Below are 15,994 nucleotides of genomic sequence, written 5' to 3'. Positions count from 1 at the left end.
TAATATATTTTATTGATTTTTTACAGAGAGGAAGGGAGAGAGATAGAGAGCTAGAAACGTCAATGAGAGAGAAACATCGACCAGCTGCCTCTTGCACACCCCCTACTGGGGATGTGCCTGCAACCAACGTACATGCCCCTGGCCGGAATCGAACCCGAGACCTTTCAGTCCATAGACCAATGCTCTACCACTGAGCCAAACCGGTGTTGGCGGTTCTCAAGCTTTCTAATGCCGCGACCCTTTAATACAGTTCCTCATGTGTGGTGACCCCCAACCACAAAATTATTTTTGTGGGTACTTCATAACTGTCACTTTGTTACTGTGAATGAGTCGTAATGTAAATATTTGTGTTTTCCGATGGTCTTAGGCGATCCTGCTGGCAGTTCTCCACTTGCGGGTCGCGACCCACAGGATGAGGACTGCATCTGTAGAGCCTAAGACCATTGGAAAACACAGATACTTATATTACGATTCATTACAGATATTTACATTGTTTACCTTACAGTTATGAAGTAGCCACGAAAATAATTTTATGGTCGGGGGTCACCACAGTATGAGGAACTGTATTAAAGGGTTGCAGCATTAGAAAGCTTGAGAACCACTGTCTTACAATGAAGTCTGTTAGGCAAATGAGTTGATTTTCACCATGTAGCATGCCTCTCACTATGATTTCTCCATTGCCCTGCTTCTTTCTGGTCATTCTTGTCTTTACAGATCATTAGGATCGGAAAATGTGCTTCTTAGAGGAGCCACACTAAAGAACACTGAGAAGATCTTCGGTAAATGTTTTAATTAGTGAATTATTATTAACTAGAGGCCCAGTGCATTACATTCATGCACTGGAGGGGGGAGGGTCCCTCAGGCCCGTCTTGCCCTTTCGCAGTCTGGGAGCCCTCGGGGATGTCTGGCTGACAGCTTAGGCCCTCTCCCCAGGCCTAAGCCGCAGTCGGACATCCTTAGTGCTGCCGCAGAGGCAGGCCACTGTGCATGCCAGGTGTCAGCCCAGCTGTGGCTGAGCGGTGCTCCCCCTGTGGGAGTACACTGACCGCCAAGGGGCAGCTCCTGTGTCAAGCGTCTGCCCCCTGGTGGTCATGTATCACAGTGACCAGTTGTTCTGCCATTCTGTTGATTTGCATATTACCCTTTTATTATATAGGATAGCCTCTAAAATTAAGGGTATGTTAAGTAATTACAATAGTGGTACCATGAAAGCATCTTCTGTACTTTGAAGTACTGTAGACTTGATGGCAGCAATAATTCTGCATCACTAAGAAAAGCAGTATTGATGTATAACCACAATCCATAAAGCAATGACATCTGAAAATATTGCTTATATATTAAGTGTCTACAGATTTTTGACTCAGAAACAAAGTTAATCCATGAAAGAATCCACACAGCATATTTTGTAACAATTTTTTTTTTTTTTTAGTGGCTTTATTTCTTTACTAGTATCTCCCATTTCTGTGTGGGTTATTGCTTATGTTTTAATTAAAATAAATTTTTAATTAAAATTGCTGTACCCTTTTGTGGGGAAACCCAAATTGATTAATATCTGAACTTTATTATAAAAGATACAGATTGTTCTCTGTGCAGGAATTTTTTTTTTTTTTAAGTATTTCTTTAGTCTAAAGAACCCTATTGTGTGCCTCTGTTTATGAACAGCTAGCCTGCCCAGTGAAATAAAGAATATAATTCCTTTTACTCCAAGTTCCATTGTCACCATAGCTGTATGTAACTTACTATGTAAAGACGAGTACATTTGTGTTACTGTTCTGACATTTGTTCTCTGCTTTACAGGTGTTGCTATTTATACGGGCATGGAAACCAAAATGGCACTAAATTATCAATCAAAATCCCAGAAACGGTCCGCTGTAGAAAAGTAAGGTTCAGTCTCCATCATGTGAAGTGGGTTAAAATCTGTGACTTACAAGGCCAAACCACAGTAGATATGAAAACACTTTTCTCTTGGCCTGACTAGCAATTCCTTCATGGTGTCTAGATAGGCAGTAGAGCTGAACACTTAGATCAACTGTCTTATCTGGTGTGTGTGTGTATGTAAATGGCCACACACCTTTAGCCCACTTCTTCAGTCTCCCTCATGTGGACACCCCGGATGTCCCAGTCCCAGTTTGCAGTTGCCCAACAGTTCCTCCCCTCATTTCATGAAAAAGTCAGAGTTGGGTCATTTTTAATTTGGGGTATTGAAACCACCTGTTTTCCTGAGCAAAGCATTAGCAGGGAGAACAGAGTCTTTCTTCTTTTTATTAAACCATAAAATCTCTGTAAAAATACATCAAGGAGAGAGTTGCATTTGTAAGAAAATGTAGCCCAGATTTTCCCCGTCTTTGCCTCTTGTTAAAGTGTATCCTTGACTTGAAGTGGGCCACTGGGTAGTTACAAATTTTTTAACAGAGAGATGTGTGCTGTTTTCGGATTTGGGAGGGGAAGACTGACTGACGGGGTGTCTTTTGCCCACTCTCAGAACGCCAGTCTTGAAATGTGATCCCGGGCCCCAGTCTATCTCTGGCTTCATCAAATACCAAAATGCAGACTTGGCTCTTAAGCAAGAACGCTTTGTTTCCAGATGTCTACATTGACAAATAAGTTTCAGAAATAGATTTTGGAAAATCACCCCTTCTTCATGAGGTCTGCTAAGACCTTGGCTACAGACTGAGTGTTATTCTTATGCTGAGGGCATTTCTTTTAGTGTGGACTTCCCTCCATTTCTCCTCCCTTCCTGGTGGTCAGCTCTAAATTCGGAACTCATTGGTTGATGCTTAAAGGTAGAAGAAATTTGTTTCTGGATGTTCTTTAAATGATAGAGACCTAGACCATACAGAAACCTGTGTCAGCAATGCGGTTGTGTGGGGTTTCTCTCCTGTTAACAGAACTTTCCTTAACTGAGCTGTTTCCCTTGTGGTGTCTAGTATCACATGTCAGTAACCACGGAGGAGACTCAGAAATGAGCTTACATTATTTTCACTGTCAGTGGATTGGGAGAAGAAGGGTCTTTGAATGGCACTCATTGCTGTGCCATTTATTCCTAATCTGTTTTGTCACAACGTGTTCATCTCGACACACAGGTGTACAACTCTCAATTCTTCAGGGAGCGGTAACTAAGTAACCATTACTGTCTTGTGTTTTTAGATCAATGAATGTGTTCCTCATAGTGTACCTCTGCATTCTCATCAGCAAAGCGCTGATAAATACTGTCCTGAAATACGTGTGGCAGAGTGAACCATCCCGAGATGAGCCGTGGTATAATCAGAGAACCGAAGCAGAAAGACAGAGGAACCTGGTATGGACACTGATTTCCTTTTCAGTGATCGATTCCCTGTGGGCTGCTGTTGTGAAAATGTGTTAACATGATGAAGTTGTGGCTGATCCAATCTTTATAATAAGTACATGCATTGATATGGAAACCATCGGTTGCCTCTCTAGCTGTAGATACTGGTTGCTTTTGCATTCTTTGGATTTGAATATGCAAGTCTGGAAAGGTATTAGTTCCCAATAGTAAATTCATATGGAAACACCTTAAATGCATCTGGATGTTTCCAGAACCCAGAGCAATGTTTATACTTAGAACAGTGGTTCTCAACCTTCCTAATACCATGACCAAAGGGGTCACGACCCACAGGTTAAGAACTGCTGACTTAGAGGATGCTCAGTGAATGCTCATTAATGATTGTGAGGTAAATGGTATTTACTTATGGTATGTATGTGGACAAAAAAGAGACAATTATATGGAAACTATGATAAGAATTACTTTCATTTTTCAAATGAAAAATGTTTATCAAAAGTATTTTGCCCAAAACCAGTATACTAAAATAATTTGATCGAATCTCTTCTACTTAAAACAGAATAGTTTTCTGGTTGGGCCCAGTGAGTCCAGATCTGAGCCATGTGCAACTCTATAACAGTGTCCATCAGTACAGAGTGGAGTTGTGCAAATCCAGACAGTGTCTATTCAGTGCAGGCCAGAACTGGGTGTAAACTCCAACTAGGGCCCACTCAGTACAGAGCAGGTCTGGAACAAATCCAGGCCAGGGACCACTGCATGCAGAGCAGGTCTGGAACAAATCCAGACCAGGGCCCACTGAGTCTAGACTAGGATTTATGCAAATCCAGACTAGGGTCCCCACTTCTTTCCTGTGTTTAATTGGGCCTTCCATTAAAACTAAATGTCTTAGAGGTAAGAACAGACTATATAGAAAAATCTTTGTATCGAACTGATGTTTTTGGCATCTGTGAGTTATTACAGAGTCAGTTGGTCATTTGTCAGAGTCTCAAAGGAAATGTGGGATACACACAATGTAAAGCTTCCTACTGGCTCTCAGCTGAGAGGCCTCCTGTCTCCTGGCAAAGTGACCGTCTAACTGGTGACTTAATCCTTCACCCTCCCACGCCCAGAGGCCTGGCTAGCCTGGGGCCATCGCAGCACTAAAATTAAGTGACAGGCAAGTCATCCACTGGCCACTGCAGCCCCTGATGAGCCTTATCTTTGGATTTGAAATCCTTGCATTTAAAGTCTGCACTTGGGTGATCTGTGCCTAAGCCTTACATTGTTGTGGTGTTGGTGTGAGTCCGTGGGCAATCACGTGATGTTCTCTCAGTTTCTCAGGGCGTTCACGGACTTCCTGGCCTTCATGGTTCTGTTCAACTACATCATCCCCGTGTCCATGTACGTCACCGTGGAGATGCAGAAGTTCCTCGGCTCCTATTTCATCACCTGGGACGAAGAGATGTTTGACGAGGACTTGGGCGAAAGGCCTGTGGTCAACACCTCGGATTTAAACGAAGAGTTAGGACAGGTCAGTGTCTTCTGAAATGTCTTTCCTGATCTTGTGACGACCGAGTCCCTCCATTTTATGTTCTCAGGTGTCTAGATTCTGAATGATTCCTGTCATGCAGGCAAAATCATCCAGATGGCCAGATGGCAACTTTTCCATTTTAATTAGTATAGAGAGATAGAACCTATAACGGGAAAGACAACAACAAAATTGTTAGTTTTTTGGTTTTTTTTTTTTTAACTTTATTTGTATGACAGTTGTTACTGCTTTGAAAAAGTATTTATAATTATGCAAAATTTATTACCTTAACTGGTTGAGATACGCTCATCCATGGCCTAAATGGCGCTCATGCTGTGAACCAAAGTGAAGGGGTAAAGGTGAGCTAATGTGGATTGAGTACCTATTTCATAGGCATTGCACTTGGCTTTCATCATGATTTCCTTCAGTTATGACACTGAGCCCGTTATCCTCATTTTCAAGACGAGCAAAGGGGGACCCTGGCGAGTTTCAGTAGCTGTATGTATTGCAGGGTTCGAAATCCCCACATAGAAATCCTGCTCTACATTGATGACTTCATGGCCTGGGGCAGGTGGCATGAGCGCTGTGCACACTGAGCTGCACACCGAGCTTCTCGATCTATAAAATGGGCGTAATAAAGGCACCTGCCTTGCCAGAGTGCAGTGGGGTTTGAACGAGATAACAGAGATGAGGCACCCACCACAGTGTCTAATGGAACTGCCCCGGGCAGGAGTCATGGTCATTCGGGATCACCTGGATGGGGGGTGGGGAGGGGGGGGCGCAGAGCCCATACTGGGGAGAGGCCTGTCCCCCCGATCTCGCCTTGGTCCTCTGGCCTTCAGTGGGAGCCTTCCTGCTACCCCAGTCTAACCTTTTGCATGAAAGAGCATTTGATAAATGCTGCTATTATTTTTTGTTACAGGAAGAAATTTTGAGTAGGTTTTTTTTTTGTAAACAGCTATTTTCAACTAGTAGCTGAAATCCACTTCCTTCCAAAACACTGGTCTGAAAATAGATGGTTAGACGCTGATAGCTGTATATTGCTTCACCCCCTTGGGGCAAGGATACTTGTTACTAAACGATGATATTTTGCTTGTTCATGACTTTGACCTTCAAATCATTCCTCTGAGACACTCTACACCCCTCGTGGAGTGCTGTCCCAGTCAGCAATGTGCAAATTGTAAGTTGGTGGCTCAGTATTGGAATATCATCACCTCCATGGAGTTCATTTCCTTTGCAGTAGTAAATGGTATATATATTGTACATTCCAGAGAAATTCCTGGAGGAAAGAATTTTTTTCTGTAACAAGATAAACGGAGAGTTCTGTTCAATGCAGCAAATTATTCTGCCTCAGAGTAAGGCTAAGAATGACTCTCTGACACAGGAGCTCCAGAGGTCGGTGGAGAGGCTTGTTGTAGGGGAGGGAGCGTGGTGAAATATTCATTGTTAGTGTGTATGCTCGTGTTGAAAGAAGTCAGGTACCTGGTAAAGGGGTGGGTTTGGGGTAAAACACTGATGTCAGGAATCACAGCTGCCGGGGGTCTGAGGCAGCCTGCTGCTCCTTCTCTCCTCGGAGAGGGGCTTGTGAACCCGAGCCAGCACCACAGCCACGCCTTGTGTCCGCAGGTGGAGTACATCTTCACAGACAAGACGGGCACTCTCACCGAGAACAACATGGAGTTCAAGGAGTGCTGCATCGAGGGCCACGTCTACGTGCCGCACGCCATCTGCAACGGGCAGGTCCTCCCCGGCGCCACCGGCATCGACATGATCGACTCCTCCCCGGGCGTCTGTGGGAGGGTAGGTGTTTGCCCTTTGGGACCAACACTGTCACGTGGTCTCAGGTCAGAAAGTAGCCTGGTATCCCCTCTGCTTCTGGGATCCAGGAAGGACATGAATCTTCCTGCGACTTGAGTGAGAAGAATGGTAAGGTGCCACATTTCCCACCAGTTAACCTGACCAGTCACGCCATATTAGGAACAGCTTTAAAAACGTGGACAAGCAGGAAAAACGTCAGCTGTGTCAGAGTGACCTGCATACCACATGTGCTTGTACTATACACGTGCTCACACTCGCACCCAAACCCACATGCACATACATGTGAGCTCACATGCACATATGTGCACATAGACATGCACACAGAGACCCATGCCCCACACTCACACATGATGTACTTACAGACCGTGAACATGTAGATATACCCCGTGCACATATCTTCATATGTGTGCACACAGATATAGGCCACACACACAATGCACTCACACACACATACACCAAATGTGGTGGCTTCAGATCTCATCATTTCTAGGAGGCAGCCATGACCCTTAGAAGTGGTCAGCCAGGAGACTATTCCAGAATGCTTGGTGACCCCAGAGTCGTGTGTGGTGTCCCCTAAGGCACCAAGGATGGCTGCCTTAATGGGCTGGGCTGTGACTGCCTGTTGTGACCAAGCGAACCTCCCCCCCACCCCCCAACACACACACATACAAACACACGTGCTTCAAGTGATTTCACCCAGTCTGAAAGGAGAGGAGAGGACAGGTCTATGGCTTTCATGAGGTGCTCCACAGGCATGGCACCCTCTGGCCATCTGCTGGAACTCCCCTGCCTAGCACATGTGATGCAGGTCCAGCCCTCCTTGGCCCCCCTCAGCCACCGTGGCATCTCAGAACCCCAGGGAACCCAGGTTCCTAGATGCCCTGCAGTGCAGTCTCCACTGGCCCAAGGCTCCACCCGGCCGTGTTCTCTTATGACCTTGAACCTGTCGCCTCCTCTCACTACATTTCCTTTCCGTCTTCATAGCCCATTGGTCTTGATCGTAGCTTTCAGAAGTGCTCAAGAATGAACAAAAGCCACAGTTACACTCTACCTTCTGACCACCAGAGGCAAAACTAATTTTCCCTAACCCTTAAGAGTTGCATGTCCTGCCTTATTGTTTATTGTCTTCTGTTTGGCTTCCTCCTCCTTTAAGCCGATATGCCATAGGTGTGTGTGTTTCTGTCCTGCGTTTCTATAGGAGCGTGAAGAGCTGTTTTTCCGGGCCCTCTGCCTGTGCCACACCATCCAGGTGAAGGATGACTTTGACGATGTGGACAGCTCCAGGAAGTCACCAGACTCGGCGAAATCCTGTGTGTACATATCGTCCTCGCCCGACGAGGTGGCCTTAGTGGAGGGTGTCCAGAGGTACGTCTCTGGCTGCACGCAAGTCTGGTTGCAGCTGTGAAGGGTGTGCTGAGCCGGTCCTGGAGTTCTTTACCACCCCAATCATGTACTCCTCCTGGACTCACACTGGGCCTGTCCTGAGTCAGGCCCCTGTGCCTGGGAGGCTTCCTGAGGGGTGAGCTGAGCAGGTACTGCCTTTGTGCTCAGTGTCCCTGAACCTCCACCACCTGCCGTCAGTGTGAGAAGCATCTTGGTCACAGCTGCCAGTGTTTGTCACTGTCTTACATGGGTAGCTTTTCCTCCTCGCTTCTTCAGTAAGAAGGTTAGAAGCCTTTCCAATTAACCGCAGGCTTTTAATGATGCAAGCAACCTTAGGCACCCTCATGAAAAGTCTTCCTCATCCGTCCTAAAGAACTGATGCCCAGAGATGTCAAGCAACTTTCCCAAAGTCACACAACAGGAAGAGGGATTAAGCTGGGGTGCTGGGGTTTTCTTTACCGGCAGCTTCCCTTATCTCCGTATCCTATTGTATTAAGTCTGTGTGCTTCTTGCACCCTCCTTCAGTATCATTTTATTGGGAGTGTTTGCTGCCTCATGACATACAACACTTAAGCAAATACTTGGAAAAGTACTTCAGATATTCCAGATATCTGGCATAATTTCAAGTCAAGGGAAATGTCCTTCTAAAATCACAGCTTACAATTCAAATTTAACACAAACGGTACTAATCTCCCCTCTTTGCTGCCATTGATAAGTGGGTGTTGAACTCCTCTAATTAGAGGAGTGTTTTTATTGTTGACTAAACGAATGTATGTTTCCCCTGCAGTTTGAATAGTGATGTAAGTATGTAAATCGTGTCAATTATTAAGTGTATAAATCCATACGTATGTATAGGAGACTTCTCAAAGCTAGATTTCTCTCGGAAAATGTGTGTTCAGAAATTAAGCCACACTCAGTCATTGATATCAGAAGTGAGGACAGGCTGCTCCTGCCTGTCGTTCTAGACTCACCTTCCAAGAAGTCATTCCTTCAGTTGCCCCTGCCCCCCACCCATCCCCAGCTCTTGCCTGCTGCGTAGGGTCCCAAGGTCCAATGGTGCCTTCCTACCATTATGGCTCCATGCTGTCGTTAGGTTGATACCTTTCACCTCCCACCACTGTAAGCTCCTGGAGTCCAGAAGCCATGCTCTCTTCCTGCCCCCGCTCTAGGCCTGTGCCTAACAGCCCATGGCTCTACATAGAGAAGGAGGGTGTTAGATTAAGGGCTCTGCAGATGTTGTTGACTGGCAGCCTGCTGTAGAGCTAATGTCCTCATCAGTTAAGTGAGAGTTGGTCTGGAGGATGACAGTCTCTCAGGGTCCTTCTAATCCTGACGTGTAACCTCTGCTGAACAACCCCACTGATCAGTGAGTAAACCTGGGTCAGTATAGACAGGGACCACTCCACACACCTGCTATCTTTCTGAAACCTGTTAATGCCTACCAGTAAAATGGACCTCACCCCTGTAGTGCTTAGGAGAGTAAGTCAGAAATTCACTTGGTCCTTGGAGAATTTTTGTGAGGTGGTGAATAAGTTCAGTATTATAATTTCCTAAGTTTATAATTCAGTTTACTACTTCTGTTTTACCAGGAGTATTTCTTTTTCAAAAAGAAAGCTTTACCAGAATCTAAAACAGAAATATTTTATTGAAAGAGGAATATCAAAATTTCAAATTAACCACTGGGTTTGCCTTCTCCTTTACAGACTTGGTTTTACATACCTGCGGCTAAGGGATAACTACATGGAGATATTAAACAGGGATGATCACATTGAAAGGTACGAATAGTGTACATTATATTGTGAGGTAATGCAGAATTGTTTTCCAAGGCACTAGGCGTGAGTCATTGAAATGTTTGACCAAATATAGCAGGCTAATTTTTAAGCTGATAGTGTTGTATGGCCCAAGAATGAGGTTATAAATAACCTTGGCAGAAAAAAGGTTCCCCAGCCCTGCCCTGGGACTTCAGAGGGGAGCTCATTCGCAGGATGATAAGAAGAGCAGGGATTCAGTAACTAGATGTTTACCTTGCCATAGAAATAGATTTAAAAAAATGTTATCTCTGGTGATAGCTCTTATTTTTTTTTTTTAATCCTTGTTTTCATTGATTTTGAGAGAGAGAGAGAGAAATCAGTGTGTGAGAAAAACATTGATTGGTTGCCTCCTGTTTGCACCTGTATATGCCCTGACTCATATTCGAACCTACAACCTTTTGGTGTATGGGACAACACTTCAACCGACTGAGCCACCTGGTCAGGGCTGCTGATAGCTCTTATTACGGGCAAGGCCCCTAATTTAATTTATTTAAGGGAGAGATAAAAGTTTCTCTGCAACATCTAGATTTTCTTCAGCTCAAAATAATCCACCCACCTGCCAAAGTGCCACCTCTTGGGGAGGCCAGTTCTGAACCCCTTCCTCAGCTTGTGAGCGGGGATGACATCACAGAAGTTTCACTGTCACTTCTGAGCCCTAGCTGGAGTCTAGACCCTAAGGAGTTTTCAGAGGTAATGTCAGGGGTGGCTCCGCTATTTTCAACATTTCAAACTTCAGACAGAAGTCTTCTGATGACTTTTATCAATTGAAAGGACACTGGTTTATTCTCGAGGGTCAGACTGCTGGACCTCAAAGGGAGGGTGGAGATAAAAGGGAGAGATCAACCAAAGGACTTAAGTGCACACATATGAGCCTAACCAGTGGTCAAGTACAATAGGGGGGTGGGGGCATGAGTGGAAGGGGGATTAGAATGGGGGGGTTGAGGACAAATATGTGATACCTTAATCAATAAATTAATTTTTTTTTTTAAAAAAGCTCTTATACAACCTGTGGATCTGCGCTCAACAGAATTTAGGAAGGTGAATCAGTGCAAAAGATAGATAGTTCTTTTGATGCACAAACTCCATGAGCATCTGTAATGCATGCTGGGGGTGGGAGGATGCACAAGGCCAGGATCATAGTGGTGAGGAGATAAGAGCCTGGCCCTAGCTGCCCTCTGTCCCCAAAGGGCACGGGTGACAGTAGCAGAGCCAGATCACCAGTCACATGAATCCAGACATTCCAGTGTGTCTGGAGGAAACTGCCCTACCTCCAAATTCTCCCCCATTCCCTCCCCCTACCCCAGCTGCTGTCAGCTGTGCCCTCCAGGCAGAGGTGGGGTGGGGCATGGATGGAGGTGATGTTTTCAAAGGCCTGGGCGTGGTGGGGAGAGGCCTGCCCCAGACATTCCTCTGTGGAAAGGCTGCTAAATACCCAGATTTTAGGACCTACAGAGCCAGGTGGGCACTAAAGACAATTTTTCATCTATTTTTCAGGTTTGAATTGCTGGAAGTTTTGAGTTTTGACTCAGTAAGAAGGAGAATGAGTGTAATTGTAAAATCTGATACAGGTAGGAATTTCTTTTTCTTTGATGTCTTAAATTATACATTGTGCTGGGGGTTTTTCTGATGCTCACATTCTTCAGGAGCTTTAAAGATTTAACTATTCTCTTTTTTAAAAAAAAACAAACACATAGATGAAACAACTGTAGGTCGCACAGCCCCTCACACCCACTGCAGGTGACTCGTGCCTCAGCTGCTTGTGTTCCTGTGTCTCTCCCAGGCACTTTAGGCTGATTACAGGGCCTGCAGAGCCTCTCTCCAAAGTGTCTTTTTCTCCCCCTCTTCTCAGTCCTCTCACACATCACCTGCTTTCCAAGATCTCCATCATTGCAGTCTCTGCCTTTCTATCATCCTGCCACCGTGTCGGTCTTCTTAGGGCCCTGGAGCGCTCACTGTCCTGGCGGGGCCTGGTGGCTCCTGTTCGGTGTCAGGCCGCCATACCTTCCCAGGGTTTTTTTCCTGGAAGCCCTGCGCTGCCTTCCTAGCTTTCATTCCCAGCAGCCTCAGAAAGTGCTCAGAATGGACCTTTTCACCGGGTGGCTCTCTACCTAGTGTGGGCTTTTCTACCTGAAGTTCTCCACCTGTTGGGACTTCTACCCTTAGAAGCCCTCTGGCTCATTGGTTCTGTTCCAAGGACAGCTCAACAGCCACCTGGTAGGAAGCCTGTGCTGGTTGCCTCAGTCAGATGAGCTGTGTGCCTTCTGACCTGGCTGGACTACAAGCATCCTAAATGCATAGCCTATGCTTTTCTCAGCAGTATATCCACCACAACACTACCAGTGACTGCTCAATAAATACTAAGTTCAATTTACGAATGTACCTTCAAAATTCATTTTATCAAGAGATGTGGGATCTTGTTCTATTTGGTTTCTTAAAACTAGGCAATACCAGGCTATGTTTATCTCTTTGCAAAGTTGCCTGGTGAGCAACCAAACGCAGTCACTACCCTGGAACTAAACAGACTCAGCTTAAAATAGTGATCTGAGGGCATGCTGGGGAATTTTATGTCGGTCCTTATCTAACACTCATGTGGAGAGAATTTCATTTCAATGGGGAGTAAATACACAAAGTACCTTTCATTAAACAGCCATTCTGACTTTTTTTCTGATAGAACCAGCAATACTTTGTTTTCTCCTCTAAGACCATGGAGGTTACTAAAGGCATATCTTTGCCCTGTGTGTTATTTTTCAAAGAGTAGAGTTCTATGTGCTGAATGCTGAGCCTGGTGGCAGTGCCCCGGCTGCCCTGGGAGCTGGGCTTGCTGTTGTAGAGTTGTATCTCTCTCTTCTCCCCCACCCCCCTCCTCTAATATAATTTTATTGATTTCAGAGAGGAAGAGGGAGAGAGAAATAGAAACATCAATGATGAGAATCATTGATCAGCTGCCTCCTACACACTTCCTGCTAGGAATTGAGCCTGCAACCTGGGCATGTGCCCTGACTAGGAATCTAACCATGACCTCCTGGTTCATCGGTTGATGCTCAAACACTGAGCTATGCCAGCCGGACTAAAGCTGGGTCTTTTATCCACATGCTTCCCTCTCCTCTGAACCAGCTTATCCTATATGGATAAGAGTGGGCTCCACCAGTGAGACTTGCCCTAAATATCATGGGACATAAAATAGTTTATAATAGGAACACTGCTCATACACATGGAGTTAGAGATTTTACCATTAAGTTCAGCAGGGCATGGGAAGCATACATTCCATGGTGTTTAAAACAGTTCTGGTGGATGTGCTAACACTTGCCCAACTGCAGAAGGTTATTTCACTGTGCACAAATGAAGGACTCTCCTGTGAGTTTAAGCCGTTCAATTTTTCCAAAAGAAAGGCATTGCATTGTGGAAATCTTTCTGTCTTGATATTTTCCCCCTTACAAATGTGAAGTCTAGGAGCTGATCATGCAGCAGCCCTGAGCCTGCAGTAATGATCACAGTATCAGGAAGCAATGCATCCGTTATCCACAAATCGTCTCCTGCCCCACTTGTGCATTCTCCTGAACTGCTTGGTCACAGTGCTGGTACCCACGGGATGTGCCCCAGAATCTTCCTTAACAACTTCCTTTTACCATCAAAAAGGGCATCACTTGAAAAGGAGGAGGTGACATTAAGAATGTATGCCCAAGGCATCCACATCATTAGAATATCTCTTCCAGGAGATATCTACATATTTCCGAAGGCATCTTTGAGGAACTGTGGGCTTGGAGGCTAGACTTCCCTGCATCAATTCATTGTAAGAGAAGTTTGAATATTTAATTCAACAAGTTGTTCTCTAAGTAGTAACATCCCCAGAGATGACACTGATTGCACTGGTTTTACAACTTAATGGACCCTTGACTCCATTAGGGGAGACTGGAGACTATAGGCCAGACAGCCAGTTAACAACTTGAATTTCTTGCTGAGAGCTCTCCACTGAGAAGTGAGCTACAGCCATCAGAGCTGAGCTCCGTCCCACAGCATGCTCTTCTGTAGCGTAGCATCAGGTCACCTGTGTGAGCTGCTGCAGGTTGGGGTCACCTCACTTGTGTGCTGCTTTATCTTATCACCTGTGTGTGCAGCGCTCTGAGTTAGTAGCTGCCTGCTTGCTTACAAACTTAGAAAAGAAGATCTAAAGCTGGTGCCAAATAGTGTCTGCTCTTGCCTTTGAAGATTATATTTTGCTTTATATTGTGGATATTTTTGTATCCAAGTCTCTCCTCACCCAGATCTTAAGACCAAACTTGTCCCATGTCCAAAGTGGGTATAGAGGAATCGACACATTGAGACAGTAAAGAATTTAAGCCTTTTACAAGCCATTATTATGAGTCAACCATGATTTTCCTAGAAAAAGAAATGTATTGTTGTTTAAGGATGTATCATCATGTCATCTGGACTACAGTTCTTGTTCCAAACTGTATCTGATGACATAGGAACATTGGCTAGAAATTGTCTGGCAGACGGGATTGGATTCTGACTTCAGGTGGTTGGTATGTGACTAAGAATCCCAGGTCACAGACCTGGGCGGTCACGTTGGCATCTTCTAGGGATGGGACTTCCTGCTCTGGTGGATTCCTGCTCCATGTGGCTGGCCATGCTCCCAGGTCTGTCCCAGCCTCTGCTCAGCCACAGTTCAGGTCATGTGCTGGCAACACAGACATCACCAGACACCATCCTTTCTGGCCAAAGCGTGACATTACCCTTGGCTTAATTTCACGACTTGTATGAGCATAAATTGTGCTGTATTTTTAACTGGAGGCCCAATGCACAAATTTGTGCACAGGTGGGGTCTCTACATCTCTGGAAGAGAAAATCGTTTTATCTTGAGGGACAAGAAGCATGCATCTACAGTACAAATATGTGTGCCATAATTGGGACATTATTTGAAAGGTGGGGCCACAATGATAAAACACATATTTCTTGTAACTCTGGTTGATGATGACTCAGATGCCATGTTCTACGTCAAAGTGCATTGCGTTCCACTGGGATTTGATGTTTACCTCCTAGCATTTCACAAATTGTTATCCCCACTTCTGGGTCAGCCACACCCTTCATTTCCTTACCCCTCCTGGTCCCAGGGTCATTTCATTGCTCACTCACATCCTAACCCGAGAGAAGGCAGAGTGACAGAAGGCAGGACACCCCGGAGCCACTTGTTTTCCTTGTTTGTGGCTTTCCTAGGAGGTTTCTGGGATTGTAAGGATAAGATGAGGCTCTGGGGTGACCCATAGATTTAATTTTTTTCCTGACTTTTCATGGTAACTGAACGATTGAAATCTCCTTTACCACAGTCTCAGCACTGGTATCCCTGTTTTTATTTCTTAGTAGCATAATATAAACACTAACTTAGTCTTTCCCTAATTGTGATTAAATCAAACATCTTTTTATTCTCATTTTCTAGAAGAAATTTTTCTCTTCTGCAAAGGAGCAGATTCTTCAATATTTCCCCGAGTCATTGAAGGCAAAGTGGATCAGATCCGAGCCAGAGTGGAGCGCAATGCTGTGGTGAGATGGGAGGCTCCGGGGCACGGGTCCCACAGTTCTCTCGGGTCAGGAAGGAAAGACTCCTAACTGAGGATGCCACGTGGCTTTAAGGAACGCACTTAAAGTCAGAATAGACCACGTGTGCACAACCTGGAAAATCCCCCGTTGATTTCCACACCGGTGGTGTTCGACCTGGGTACCACCCCCTGCAGGTGGACTCAGGAACCTGTTGCATATTTCCTTTTATTTTGAGGTGGGGGCTGGGTTGATTGGTAGATGATTGTGGGGTCCACATTCTAAGCACATTTGCGGTGATTATATTGGAGAAAGTAGATCTTTATGCTGAACAATTTCTAATGATTCCTTTTCCAAAGGCTCTTAGGCTTTCATGTGTCTTCACCTGTTTGGTCTTCTTCCCATCTCTCATTCTGAAGTATAGTCTGTCCTATAAATTTAGCAATATTGTTCTGTTTGTCGGCAACTCTGAGCTTTCGAGCTCCCCCTGACCCCTTACCCCCCACCCACACCCCAGGCTCCAGGTCCCTCTCTCCAAGGACTGCTGTGGGTGTGGGGAAAGCTGTGCATCTCTGACAGAGGGCCACCCTCCTCCCCTCCACATCAGACTGTGAGCCAACGATGTGTGGCTCTTCATAGACA

The 15,994-nt window shown here is 45.3% G+C and overlaps 1 protein-coding gene across 3 annotated transcripts in view; it reads left to right on the top strand.

Moving 5' to 3' along the window:
- ATP11A (ATPase phospholipid transporting 11A) overlaps window positions 1-15,994 on the top strand; it is a 140,047-nt gene that overhangs the window by 92,040 nt on the left and 32,013 nt on the right. For all 3 annotated transcript variants that reach the window (XM_084879815.1, XM_084879813.1, XM_084879814.1), the window contains exons 9-17: window positions 715-779; window positions 1,798-1,879; window positions 3,148-3,298; window positions 4,614-4,811; window positions 6,435-6,608; window positions 7,825-7,991; window positions 9,713-9,784; window positions 11,315-11,388; window positions 15,255-15,358. In XM_084879815.1, coding sequence (XP_084735941.1) covers window positions 715-779; window positions 1,798-1,879; window positions 3,148-3,298; window positions 4,614-4,811; window positions 6,435-6,608; window positions 7,825-7,991; window positions 9,713-9,784; window positions 11,315-11,388; window positions 15,255-15,358 — 1,087 coding nt within the window. The remainder of the gene's footprint in view (window positions 1-714; window positions 780-1,797; window positions 1,880-3,147; window positions 3,299-4,613; window positions 4,812-6,434; window positions 6,609-7,824; window positions 7,992-9,712; window positions 9,785-11,314; window positions 11,389-15,254; window positions 15,359-15,994) is intronic.

The sequence above is a fragment of the Pipistrellus hanaki genome (assembly GCF_964339955.1).
Source record: "Pipistrellus hanaki genome assembly, chromosome: 3".
NCBI lineage: Eukaryota > Metazoa > Chordata > Mammalia > Chiroptera > Vespertilionidae > Pipistrellus > Pipistrellus hanaki.
This window is presented reverse-complemented; position numbering and strand designations above follow the sequence as displayed.